At 35.1% G+C, this 14,376-nt stretch overlaps 2 protein-coding genes across 2 annotated transcripts; one reads left to right on the top strand and one right to left on the bottom strand.

Annotated features, from left to right (window-relative positions):
• Nucleotides 1-2,039: 2,039 nt before the first annotated feature.
• LOC114714359 (F-box/kelch-repeat protein At1g30090-like) lies at nt 2,040-3,410 on the top strand. The gene has a single exon (XM_028899090.1). It carries the CDS (start codon nt 2,040-2,042, stop codon nt 3,252-3,254), a length of 1,215 nt encoding a protein of 404 aa, XP_028754923.1. The 3' UTR covers nt 3,255-3,410.
• Nucleotides 3,411-6,683: 3,273 nt separating this feature from the next.
• Nucleotides 6,684-14,346, bottom strand: LOC114714360 (cullin-4-like; the record flags this gene model as incomplete). The annotated part of the gene is made up of 14 exons (XM_028899091.1): nt 6,684-7,022; nt 7,637-7,717; nt 7,833-7,913; nt 8,069-8,149; nt 8,250-8,387; nt 8,698-8,829; nt 8,933-8,993; nt 9,083-9,189; nt 11,293-11,346; nt 11,443-11,544; nt 11,690-11,815; nt 12,932-13,219; nt 13,327-13,449; nt 14,110-14,346. Coding segments are annotated over 14 exons (1,725 nt in total), but the record flags the coding sequence as incomplete, so codon positions are not given.
• Nucleotides 14,347-14,376: the final 30 nt, after the last annotated feature.

The following is a 14,376-nucleotide window of genomic DNA, read 5'->3' as shown; positions in this document are numbered from 1 at the left end:
TAAGCAATGCGTGACCTTTTCTTTTTTAACACTCTCACTCACGTAACCCCAACACATTTTTCTTTGGAAACTAGAACGTTGATGATAAAAATAACCTCTTTTTTTTTTAAGTTTGGGACTAATTATCTTCATTTTTATGAAGAATATTTGTGTATCAACTTTGCATTCTTTTTCAAATATTTGGGATTCTTTTTCAAATATTTGGGATTTTAAAGGAAAATTAAAAGAATTATTTTTTCAGTATTATTCTCTGCAAACATAAAGATCTTAGAGATTTAATTTCTCCCATCTATATAGAGTAATATAATTCTCATAATTTTCTATTTTATATATTATTTTAAAGCAGACTGCTTATATCGGCATGATCTTGTGGAAAACCAGTTTTCTTTCTCATTCTAACTTCCATTTTCTAAAAACATTTTAAATATAGCCAACATGACTACGACTACAAGCTTTCATGCACTATACAACGTACTCTGATAATATAAAGAACAAGTTGTACGATATAATTCATGAATAATGTTTATAATGTGCAAATTGTATTTATACATTGTATTTTTTTGCCAAAATTATAAATTGTATATTAACAATACATTATTATTGATATGAGTCAATATGAAAGTTTAATTTAGCTTCTTTATTCTTATGCTAATGACTTTTTTGTTTTTTTTTTTGTAAAAAAGGTTTAATATACTAATCATGATTGCAGTTGAATATTTAAACAAAACTTGTAATAAACCATATTATCTATAAATTATAAATAAAATAATTTATTTTTTATATTTTGTAGTAAGTGGGTTGCTCGCGCTTGCATGAATACGAATTATGAATATTTGTTGTTATTTTTTTGGCCAAAAAATATGGGAAAATCCCAAAAAATAACTGTTGAATTTTAAATTTTAAATTAGTATTGGTTACTATACTTGTAAAAAAAAAATTACTACACTCAAAAGCAAATACCAATACATTTTTGTAATAATTCTTGATTTGTCATTTTAAATTCAATAATTTTTTTTGGGATTTTCCAAAAATATCTGTTGTTATTGGGTTTTTAAAAAAATTAAAGCAAGCCATGTAATATGTATTTGTGCTTTTTTTTTATATATATTCTTCCGATCCTAAATATAAAACCCTTGTATAGTGTATATAATAAATATAAAATCTTTATATAGTGTATATACTAAATAAGAGTTTTATATTAGAATTGAAAAATATATATTATTTTATATCGAATAGGATGATCAGGTCGCGTGGCGCGTGAAACACCGAGCAGTCTTCGCATTTACGAATGCGTGTTCAAATGTCTAACCCAAACGGCGCGTGACTTCGTATGAATCTGAAACTACAGGCGTCGTATTTGCCACAGAATAATGAAATTGAAATCTTTCTCGAATAAGAAATTAACAATGACCTCCTCTAGTTGCACGAATTCACCCTGAATCTCATCTATTAGTCACCGACTTCGATTTTTTGGTACCCGCTCTTAGCACTTCCTTGCCTGTAAGTTTTTGTTTCCCTTTTCTCTTAAGTTGTTTCGATCAATTTTTCCCTTGGTTCCTTAGGTTGAGAATATGAGATTTTTGAGTTGTCCCTTCTGAGACGTTGTGTTCTTCTGGGGGGTTTTGCAAGTTCCAAGTTAGCAATATAGTTCTTGTGGCACATGCTTTTGGCTTCCCAGTTTAGTATCTGGTGATTAAGCTTCTGGCTTGAGATTAAGTGAGCAGAGTCCGATATCTCCTTAAGACCGGACACGTTCAAAGGAGTGTGTTTTGAGAAGTGGAATTTTTCTGGGTGTTGATAACCCTTTAGATTGTTGTGGAAGAGGTATTGGTGCTTTTCTTCATTGTGATGCTGGATTTGGGGATTCCTTTATTTGCAATAAACCCTTGAGGGAATCAGTTCAGGCAAATTTGGAATATATTCGCATCATTCGATTGGAATTTGTTTTTCCAATCCTGCTGAAAAATTGCATTTGCATGATAATAAAGTAAACCGTGTAGTGTTTCTGAAGAGCTTGGGTATCTTTCTAAGAGAGAAAGATGCAGCGTGTGCGTTTGTCATCTCAACAGGCGCCCGTGCACAAGCTAGGAGATCCTCAAATGACCTTATCCCCAAAATTTAGGTTAGCTGTGGTCCAATCTTCTTTCTCAAATCCTTCACCAGAGTTAGAGTTTTCTCACTGCCAAGAACCCTTGATTCCGGGCCTCCCTGATGATGTTGCGCTCAATTGTCTTCTCCGGCTTCCAGTTCAGAGTCATGCAACCTGTAGAGTCTGCAAGCGATGGCGTATGCTTCTTGGTAGTAAAGAGAGATTTTTTACCCACAGGAAGCAATTGGGTTTGAAAGGCCCTTGGCTTTTTGTATTTGCCTACCACAAGTGCACTGGAAAGATCCAGTGGCAGGTTCTTGACCTCACCCACTTTTCTTGGCACTGCATCCCTGCAATGCCATGTAAGGATAAGGTTTGTCCCCATGGTTTTAGGTGTATTTCTATTCCCCACGAAGGCGTTCTCTTTGTATGTGGTGGAATGGTCTCTGATGTTGATTGTCCCCTTGACTTGGTAGTGAAATACGAGATGCAGAAAAATCGTTGGACTGTGATGAATAGAATGATTACTGCTAGGTCATTTTTTGCCAGTGGAGTGATTGATGGGATGATTTATGTGGCTGGGGGAAACAGTGCAGGCCTTTTTGAGCTTGATTCTGCTGAGGTGTTGGACCCTCTCAATGGTAGTTGGCGTTCTATTGCTAGCATGGGAACAAATATGGCATCTTATGATGCTGCAGTGCTTAATGGGAAGCTTCTGGTGACAGAGGGCTGGTTATGGCCATTTTATGTCTCTCCTAGAGGTCAGATCTATGATCCAAGAACGAATAACTGGGAAAATATGGCTGTAGGACTTAGAGAAGGGTGGACAGGTTCAAGTGTTGTGGTTTATGGGCACCTATTTGTTGTTTCAGAGCTTGAAAGAATGAAAGTTAAGGTTTATGACACAGAATCTGATTCTTGGGAAGCCATAGAAGGGCCCCCATTGCCTGAGCAAATATGCAAACCTTTTGCTGTGAATTCTTGTGATTGCCATATTTATGTTGTGGGCCGAAATCTTCATGTTGCAGTTGGTCAAATCCTTAGACTGAACTCAAAGAAGGATTGTACCAAAAAGTGGAGCTTTGGTGTTCGATGGCATGTGATTGATGCGCCAGAAAGTTTCTCTGATCTGACTCCTTCAAGCTCTCAGGTGCTATTTGCATAGTTTTACACTGTTCTGGAATGTTATGGATGTTGTTGAATAAAATGTAATTAGATATATTTACCAAAGGTCTGAAACTTATAGTGGCTGTGTGGAGAAACGTTTGTAGTAGTTATTGAAATGTATTAATGGTAATTTCTTCTTTTACTTTCTTTTATGATTTTACTTGTTCAATCTTAATTGCCTTGTTTCCTTCTCCTTGATGAATGTTCTCTGTGGCATGACTCTGTTGTCATGAGTTTTGGTCATATTTTTTGCAAGTTAATCTAGAATCAATTTTTAAAAGGACAGATGCTAGATTTCACTTTTAATAGCCTCAGCAGTCAATCATTCGGTTGAACCTTGTTGGTGATCAGCTTCATTTATTGTGTACACCAGTAATACTGTTACAGTAATTAAAAAGCCCTATGTACTGATTAATGCTGAATTGTGTAGAACCGGGCCCCATTTTTATATGTTCATTTTTCCTAACAATATTTAACCCTATGAATAGATACAGAGGGAGACCAAGAAGGACATTTAAGGAAATTACTGAATGGGATCTATTGGGATCTCTAGAATTGGTTCTTGGTGAAACACTGGTGTTGGGTAATTGATGTAACTGGCCTCATTTAGTAGAATAAGGCTTCTTGTTGAATCTTGCTAACTGTCAGCATGGTCAAAATGATGTATCTGGGGCCTGTGCCTCTTTGTCTCAGTTACCTTTAAGAGTACTTGTTCTAAGGTTGCCTAGACTATGGAAACATGATGAAACATCAGATTATGTTTTTCTACGACGCATGGCAATTTAGAAATTAATCAAATTGATGGATGGGGTAACTCGGAAGCTCTCTGAATTTTGGGGATTTTTTTTCCCAATCAAGTTAACTGTACCTTAAACTACTGTAGCATCTAATATTTAAGCCGGTGGATCTCTTTGGGCAGCATCTGTCTGAAAGTGTTGAGCCCTGATTGTGATGCATTTTGGATGGGCAACTTTAGTTAATGAGTGGAATTTTTTCTTTTAATGAACTCTACACCATTATATACATAACATAGAGTTTAAACTTCGAAAAGTCTTGCAGTCTGTGGAGAATGTTGCTATGTAATTTATCTGTCGTTATTGGTGGATAAACCAGAGAACTAGGAGGCGCCAAGTGAAGCTGTGAACACAATTGCATTACATAACAGATTATTATGGGCAGAGAGATACTCTTGTGGGCATTTGCTCTTGCCAAATATGGCAATAGCAAGTGGGGATCAGACACGTGGGACTAGTAACGTTTTTTTTTTATGATAACCGTGCTGTCAATATCTCTTGCTCCAATGTCTTAAAAGGAAAAAGAAAATTGCTGACCATCTGCTTATTCTTTATCCGCATTGCTTATCATTCATCTTTGCTTTTGCTCGTAACCCTGATTGACTCGTGGGAATTGCTTGATTTCTGAATCAAACTAGTGGTGTTGATTGAGTCAGCATGACACTAGCTAAAGGGTATGAAATCTCAAGTTTCTGTTAAACTAGCTGCAGATATATTTCGGGATGTTTGGGTGGAAACCAAATTATGATTTTAGAAATGATTTTACAGTATACGAAGTAAATATGTAGAGAAATTTATTTCAATTTGCGAAAAAAATATTTTGTAAAAGCACTTTTGGGTGTTCTCAAACAACTCAGAATTCTTATTATGAAACTTGGTGCTGGAAGAAATGCTTCGCCTTAGGAATTCTTTGCTTCTGATTCCATGATTAAAACTTAAAATATATCCTTGGCGTGAGATAATACGGGTTAAAATGTCAACCGTCTGAATGTATCCTTGTTTAATGGTATAATTGTTTTTCAAGTATATGTTTTATAGAGCAGAAAGGCATCTTGGTAATGTTCAAATCCGGACGCTAGGAATCCATAAAATTAGCACACCTTAACTTTGTGGTGTGTGTATTTATTGCGCCTTTGTGCGCGTGAGGGTGTGAACACACACACAAAAAATAATATAATAATGATGACACAAACGCACCCTTAAGTGAGTGGGTTTGTACCAGAAAAGGTTGGGCACGTAGTGCTGTTTCTTTCTTCTTTACTAATAATAAGAGTGGGTCTAGTTAATAAAGAATCAATTCATTAAAATTGTCAGTTCGAATCTCGTTATTGATGTGAGAATTTTATTAATAAACAATTTATAAATATCTATATAAAAGTTTTTTTTAACTTAGAAGCATATTCTAGCTGACTAATTCTAGTAAGTTTTTTGATCAAACTTATCTAAATTTTTTTTATACGAGAAAAAGAAAGAAAGAACGATAGGATGCGACCCTGGTCAATGTGAGAAGCCGAACAAGATTGAAATTAAAAAGGAATCTATTCGGCTTGTTGCTATTAGTTAGTTGGAACAGGAAATGGCTAAGAATAAAAATTAAAGTCAAATTGTTCAACGCATTAAAAAATTGAATCGTCAAGCTTAAATTTGATTGAAGAATAATTTGATGTTTGGTACTTAACGAGTCAAGAGTTTAATAAATAAATGGTAATGAAGTCAAAATTAAATAACGGTTTAGAGACACACAAAAAATTAATGCAAAAATTAAAGTGAAAATTTTACATACGACAACAAATACATGTAAAATAAGTTGGATAAAATTTGTTTGGACGTTATAAATTTTTACTGGAACCAGGCCATACATGATGACTCAAAACAAATTTACAATTAAGATTTAAGGATTAATGTACTTAAATTAACTACAGAAAATTGATCAGTTTAAGCATCTTTCGGTGCTTCAAGTCTATTGGGATCTTTTCATGATTGATTCTGCTAAAAATATTTTATAAATTGTTTCCACCTAAAAGTCTTCTTAATGCTACAAAGACAAGATAACCTTTTAGTAAAGTTGAGGATACGAATTTTGAATAGAAAAACTACTCTGATGAAATTTAATTTATGTTAATGGCATTAAATTTTTCAACAACTTGTATAATTTTCCCAAGTTGTCCTAATTTGAAAGAAGTATTATGAAAATAACCAAGACAAACCCCCTAAATAATTGCTACTAATAAGGACCCAAGGGATACCGGGAGTGTCATCTCTTATCTTGAGCAGACAATGCTCCAATTTATTTACTAGATATTAAATAATTATACCACAAGATTTTTTTTAAAATAAAGATAAATGTTTCAACAAAAAGAGAGAGAGAGAGACAGAAATCCGCAAACAGATAAGTTAATTTTAGTTTCAAAATAAAACCAATAAGCTGGTTCAGTAGGGAAAAATTTTGATAATGGCACCATTCCCCCAACTTCCAAAATGATTAGTATAACAAATCGGCTTAAACAGTGTCTGTGTGGGATCATCTTTATCCTCCCTTGATGAGTTTATGTTTTGCCTCTACGCTGAAAATTCAAGTCAATAACCTTGAGCCATGATACTTCCCATCTTGCTTGGTGTAAGATACCGGAATGTTTTGAGGAATAGGCTTTTAAGAGGATTATAAAGGGAAAAAAAATTTCTTCCAGACAATAATTTGAGCCTTTACAATTACAGTAACATTGTCAATAAATGATAGGGACAAAAGAGAGGAAAACTACATAGATACTGTACATAGGACATGGGGATTAAACATGGGGCCTCTCTCCCATGTCTTCTAGAAAAAGAGAATGTGAAGTGAAATTTGACGGAGAAACGCACTATGCAAGGTAATTGTATATTTGAGGGTTGCTCTTGTCCCTCTCCAAGTACTCCCTGTCAATAAGGCTTTCAATCCTTTTCTTCAAATCCACTGGTTTTATTGGAAATTTCAGCTGCTCACCCAAAGAAAAATAAGTTTAATTCCTAAAATTCAGTGTTCTCTCCAAAAATTACCGCAAGGCAAAGCACATTTCACAACATTATCAGCAGATGAGAAGCGCAGGCATCAATAGGAAAGCAAGGCATAACGTTAACCATACATGAAAAATAAGTAATTATCCAAGTGTATTTTTAAGTGTCGCGGTGTATCTAGCACACTAGGTCATGTACTAGAGATGTATCAAAATTTTTAATCGGTCCTTAAGATATCAGTGGTAAGTGGTAACTCGTGAGTTTTCTTGTTCTCTGAAGTTACAACTTAGTTTCCGTTTTTTTTTTTTTCCTTCTTCTTTCTGTTTTTTTCCTCTCCAAATCAAGGCTAAGGATCTTTTGAGCTGTGTCTGCAGTAATCTTTGTCCTCGGGGATGATACCAAGGAGGTACTCCCCAGTCCCCACATCAACTCCATCTAAATACCATGGAACAACTTGGTGATTCACAGTCTGTTTGGTTTGTTTATCATCATTTTTTAAATCTTGTTTCATGTTTTATTCCTTTACATTTTGCGCAGCAAAACCTTTGAGAAAGATTGTTTTGTTTAAGGGGGGTGAAAGGGAAAAGGAATTCACCTGTTGGAAGAGTTCGGTAATAAGAAGGGTATGGCTTAGGACTTTACGGGTCTTCATTATTCTCACAATAGCAGCATCAACCTGCAATAGACCATGCCAGTGATGCAAATATCTTACAGCTCATAAAATCATTAAAAAAATGCTAAATCATCATGAAGAAATAGAAATTGGAAAGAGAAAGGGAAAGAAGATTGACCTGATACTGACGGTCTTGGAAAACCCTTTCAGTGGTACTTGTATTCTCCTCCACTGTCTCCTTCATCTGAATTGCATTTACCTGTAAAATAGAAACCTCAGTCATTTTGAGCTTGATCTCAACCTCTAGTCACAGGCTAAATCCAAATAAACTGACTTCAGTTAAAAGGAAAAAATGCCAAAATTTGATATTCAATTCACAATATTACTATGATTCATAGAGCACGGTGGCTGTACCTTTATACGGTAAAGAGGAGCAGTAAACCCCTCATTGAAGATAAATGAGTCATCGTCCTCCACATCTCTTCCTTTGGGCAACTGTTGCATGTTCATCAAACGGAATCAGCATTAAAGTTTTCAAGAGATCATAGTCACAATTTGACTTTATTAGCTGGTGTTTCAGCAATTAGTCACACACCTTCTGTAATACACGCACTTTTCCACATGCAAGTGATTGCAGAGTCCTCCTCAATTCCTTGTCTTCAATACCGGTAGCATCTTTAATGTCTTGGAAGCTTAATTTCTCAGCGTCATTGAATAGCATCAGAACAACAGTCTAGACCACAACTCATTAAAGTTACCAGAATGTCAGAACTGAACACAGACAGGCACGCAGAATTAATGGAGAAAAAAGGACAACTAAGGTAACATCCCCAATAAGTTCTACCCCCCCCCCCCCCAAAAAAAAGAAGGAACTTTTCTAGAATAACTAATCATGATGTGCTGCGTCGTAAAAAATCATACATATGACATGTTTAAACAAGGGAATGTGAAAGCAAACACTTAAATAAACTGGACAAGAAGGGTTTGTTCAAGAAGACAGAAGAACATGAATTGAACGGAGATTAAGCTTTTCAAACGCCAACCTGAAAGAGGGACACAGCCAACTCCTTTTTACCTTTAGGAAACTCTGCCTTTAAGACACAGTGACCTAAAGAATTTTGCCACATCAGACGCCTTCCACTATATTTACTTAGATAGAACTCTTTGAATATATCCTGTTCAAGAAAAAAGGAAGGAAAGCACCATGTCAAGAAAGTCACTAGAAAAAGATGGCAACAACCAACATAAATAATGCATCACTAGTGGCTTGTGCCAAACCTGGTAAACATTCAATTCATGAGGAAGTCTCACATCCATGGGGGGGTACGTTGGCCAATATCTGCACTCATCCAATCACAATTACACTTCATCGAAACAAGAAGTGCATAGAAATTCATTTAAGATCACGGATAATATCCCAAAGCTTACCCTGTTGTTAAGACATGAACGCTCATTTCAATCCCTGATGGGAGTTTTGTCCTAGCCTGGGATGACTGTTTGAAGGACTCGTTTATTTCTTTTGATAATTCAATGTCCTGAATGAGAATAAATTTTAGGATATCTGTGAGAAGCTGTAAATATACAATAGTGCATCATGAAACTCATATAGCCCATCTTTCATACGTTAGTTAAGAGTGAACTATAAATTAAAATTTAAGCATGAGATCTCAATATAGATGCATTTTATTATGCAAAGATACCTAAAAAATAAATATCAAGTATTTTAATGATAAAGTTAACAGGTACTGTGAAGTGGCTTTCCTGCCTACTTGGAGCCAGAGCAATTTACTGGGCCACCAAGTCACCACTGAATTTACTTGGCCATCAAGAAAATTATCCCGACCATTGATCTCGTCTCAGTGGCCAATTTCTTCACCGTATATGTATGGCCTCAAGAAGCCATTCCATGCATCCCCCAGAAACAACAAAGCACCATACACGCATAATTGCATTTTGTGAGCTGCCCTTCTGAGTTTTTAGGGGTTGTGGGCTTTCAGTGTTGCTCACCACATATTTTGTACTCTTCATTCAGTTAGTGTATTTTGTTCTTCCTTCACCTATGGATGTAGGCTCACGCTCACATAAATTCTGTGTCTCTTCTATTTGTTTACTTCTCAAATTTAGTTGATAATTATTTCCAAACATATATTCTTCTATGGTCAAATTCCTAAAAGGTCCAGTGAGACGTCTGTAGAAAAGCTCGCACAATTAAAAACAAAAGAACCAACTATAATACAGTTTTCTACCGTTATGCCACACGGTTTGCGACACAAATTCACATTGGGACACCGGTAGTACATGTAACGTCAGATCAACACGTCTACCTTTGCTATCTTCATTTAACAGAGAATTTCATTCAACCCTTTTTCTATTTAAATTGAATTACATCCTGATCTCTTGATCTTAAGATCATATAATAACTTGTTTGAGATTTTATATACGTGCACACACAGGGTACAAATTAACCATTTATACTTGCCTCTTGTTACTACATTTTTGGAGCCATTAGATCCGGGTCAAAAGCAATGGCTACATACATATGATACTTTCTGAAATCAGAAGAATTAATAGCTTTATGATCTCTAGCCTTCCAAGATTCACAGTAACCTTTTCCCCAACAATCAACTCACTTCTAAATTAAATTCTCTAGATTCTAAACATTACCACTGCATAAATGCTACTTCTGCCAGCCCTTAATATAGATAGCTAATTTATGGATATTAAGAAAATTAGTCACATTAGTTTTTCGTAACAAATATGTGTTGCTTTTCTAGAATACCCTTTCTAATTAGGTGCATTGTACCTATCCATGGATGGAAACCCTCCCAGCTCATTAAGTACAATCAACAGGGATACGAAAAATTATAAATTTGGGATACAATGTAAATTGAAATCTTATATTTAAGACCAAAATAAAAACCTTGTCTAGCTCCTATATTTAGGATTAGAGGTAGTATATAACTAGCAAATTTATTAATCACAAGAAATTGATAGCTTTATGATCTCTAACCCTCTTTTCTTGTTTGTATTAGAGAAAACCCATTGAGAACCTTTGGTTAATTGGTTGATGTGGATGGCAGTAGTGATGCAATGGTGGAAGAGCATTTTATAATAGCTTTAGCGATGCCATTGGTTGTCATCGGGGTGATAATGGACACAACAATGCTATAGCATCAGAAATACACAATATGCCAGATGTTGGTGGTAGCAAACATGGTACGTGATAAAGTGAAGATAACACCGCAAAAGCAGCACAAATACACAAGTAATGGGCAGAACTAATGTGCCAGTGACAGTGAGAAAAGTAATGATGGTTTTGGTGGTGACAGATAAGCTAGCAGTGGCAGCAGCAAGGGAAAGTGTGAACTCATGCTTTGTAAAATGGAGAATAATAGTAGTATTCTAGAAAAGAATCTCTTGCCGAATGCTAAAATTGCAAAGCCTCCAATTTTCTATGCAATGCTAAAACTGTCTGAAAAGAATAAAAATTGGAGGAGATTGCATCATAAAAAGAATTAGACGTGACAATAATAATAAGAAACCTACCAAAACTTCATTGATTAAGCTGTGCATTAGGAGCCAAAGTTGAGTCATTTTCCAGAAATTTAAGATCGATTTTTGAAACAAAAAATGGTTACCTTGAACATTCCTTCCAATTTGTTTGTGAATTGGCTGCCACACTCAGTCTTCAGCTGTATCAATAAAAGAAAACTGTTAATACTACTAAAACAGTTGATAGAGAAAAACTGATTTGCCTCAAAAGTCAATAAAGAGTAGAAAATCTTAACCTTTGAGATCATAGATTTCTCCGCATCAATAGAAGCACTCTTTCCCAAAAGCAATCTTTTAGCAAGATCTTTCTTGTAGAATGCTTCAAAAACATCTTTGCCCTTAAACAACCATAAAGCCAAATGGCTTTCCCAGTATCAGTATGGAGAGGAAGATAAATGAATGTACATAATGCCATCACAAACTGAAATTGCAGGAATCAAGGTGGAACTATTTGTTACTCCCACAACGGAACATTGAATGTACCTGGATGAACCTGAATAATACTAGGACTTTATCTAGTGTACCCTCTAACTCCTCTTCAGAAGTACCCTTGTTACCTGCACGAAGCTTCTCATCCAAAAACTTGGCAATCAACTCTGCAGGTCGGTTCTGTCATGGTAGCACAACGAGTGAATTCAATGCCCAAAATATTCGTATGCATCAAATAATCACTTGACCTTAAAGCTTAAACCAGCAGAGGGATAAATGTGAATTTAGCTTATTCATAAAAACACTCTAAAGCAAAAGCCCATTGTTCATAAATATGGATAAAGCAGAGTCTCGCCACTGACAGGCGGAAAAGTTCAGTAACAAATGGAAATGGCCAAAAGGGGAATTCAAAACCACTTGGAAAATCTGTAAAAGAGTCTCTCATCCTCGGCTGGAAGGGAAAAAAAATTTTGAACTTCAAAGCTAAAGCAGTAAAGTAAGGAGTAAACCTAAAGACGACATTCAAATATTCCTCGCATTAGACTTCCACCTAATGTTCACATTACTACAGCAGCAACTACCTAGTGATCTTACCTCATTATAAGAAGGCTTCTACAATGGATTTTTTTTATTAGCACTTAATTCTAGATAAGTGAATTTTATATGTAAAATAAAAAACCTTAAAATCACCTTTACTTAGCATAGCATTATATAATGTTCTTAATTGTGTCCACTCTAAAAAATTTTTGAACATAGTATCATTGCTGTTTCCTCATACAAGAGGTAAACTTGCAAATATTACATAGATTCCAAAATCTACAATGGATGTTAATAATATACACATTTTGAGATGTTTTGGAGCTGAAAATAAGTCAATCATGGTTATCAGAATGTGACAAATCGTTTCTATAAATTATTACTTAGAGTCATCATCCATCATTACTTCTCGTTATCATATCAGCATCCAAATCCATCATCTAAAGACAAACCAAAAAGGGCCAATGATATTTCCGATCAGACTTTCCCCGCTTAGTTCCCCACGCAACCAGCTTGTTCAGTACCTATCAACTATACACCCTAAACATGCATGAATAACATACTTCTTAAGCGTGAGGAGAGTTTGTCTCAATTTTAAGTAAGAGGAACAAAAATGACAAGCTGACGCAAATGAGAAATACCCATAAAAGCTGAACCCAAGCTTAACAGAAGTTGTCAATCTCAAGACATTTTTAAATTTATTTGTGAAAACTATTCAAATGAAGCTGGAATAATAGATAGCATATGAACGGAGCACACCTGACGTATATTGATAAGATGCTCAAATGCATCCTTGATAGTGTTAGAGAATGCCTCATTCTTGAAAAAGCTTTCTTCCCATATTTTGTCAAGAGAAGCCTTGAATTCCAGAAGGGATGAAACCATATCTTTATCTTTCTCCTCATCCATAACAATTCCTTGCCCAGTTCTCCTGATGTATGAACTCAGGGCCTGCCTTAGTGACTCAAGGGCATTGACCCTTGAAAAGAGTGAATACATTCTTTGAAGGTCTTCAATCCGATTTCCATCCATAAGCACCATGAAACCCTGTTCAACTCAATCATGATAACAAATTAGAAGAAACAACATAGAGAACGCATCATACAAGAGACATTTCACCCAAGGAAATTCTGAAAACTTAAGTTAATCAGCACCTTATCAAGTATGGCAGGTATATGACATTCAAGAAGCTGCTTTTCCGCTGTGGCTATCAAAGGTCTCCTAGTACTTGCATCCAAATATTTCAAACATCTTTCATGCTCTTCGTGCAATCTCGTCTATGATATATACAAATATCCCAACAGCACATACACATTGTAAAACATGGAAAGATTAGAAGTGTGAAGAAAAACCTAATGGAAATAAAATTCTGACAGATAATGGCACGACCCATTCATTAATGGCCTGTTTGTTCAAGCCTAAAAAATAAGTCTGGATAGTTTAGATACTTTATGAAAAGTGATTTATTATGAGGAGATTTTATTTTAAAAAATTACTGTGTTTGGTTATAATCATTAAAAAAATGATTTTTTATCTAGTGATTTTCAGATTTTATGATAGCTATATATAGCTCTGCTCATTAAAAAAAAAAAAAAAAGATTTATTATACACCGATTCTCAAAATTTAAGATATCACTATGTATCTTGATACCTGTATGAACATTCTCTGGCATTTAACACATTTAATTATCTTCAGAAGCTTCTCATCTCAAACTAGTGAAAACTCTGCTTTTTCCTATATCTTGATTATTTTGAAAAGCTAAAACAAACATCATAAAACTTCTTGAAAGTAATTTTTTTCAGCCAAAAAAAAAAAGTGAATTTGACATTAAAAGAGCTTAAACAAATAGGCCCTAAATATTAAATATTAGTGAAGAGCACATAATATTGTCAATAGAAGATGCTGACAAGATAATATAAGTAGGAGAATGAAGCACCTCCACATGCTTCAAATAATCGGGAACATCCGATTGCTGCATGTATTTCATGCCTTCAGTAGCATAAAACTCTGACGTACACTCAAGGAATGGCTTCTCAAAGCTTTGTGCATAAATTCCCAGAGCAGTAAACATCTTCAGAAGATGGTTGAGGAGTGTCCGATCCACTGCTTCACCTAATCTGAGAAGGCCAAACACAAAGCAGAAGTTGTAAACAACAAAGCAAGCAGAAGAATATCATGGCCGAAATAGTAAATTTAGCAAATA

Source organism: Neltuma alba, unplaced genomic scaffold (genome assembly GCF_004799145.2).
Source record: "Neltuma alba isolate B1F8T4 unplaced genomic scaffold, ASM479914v2 tig00011500_pilon, whole genome shotgun sequence".
In the NCBI taxonomy this organism is placed as follows: Eukaryota; Viridiplantae; Streptophyta; class Magnoliopsida; order Fabales; family Fabaceae; genus Neltuma; species Neltuma alba.
Note: the sequence above shows the minus strand (reverse complement) of the source record. Positions and strands in the feature narration are given on the sequence as shown.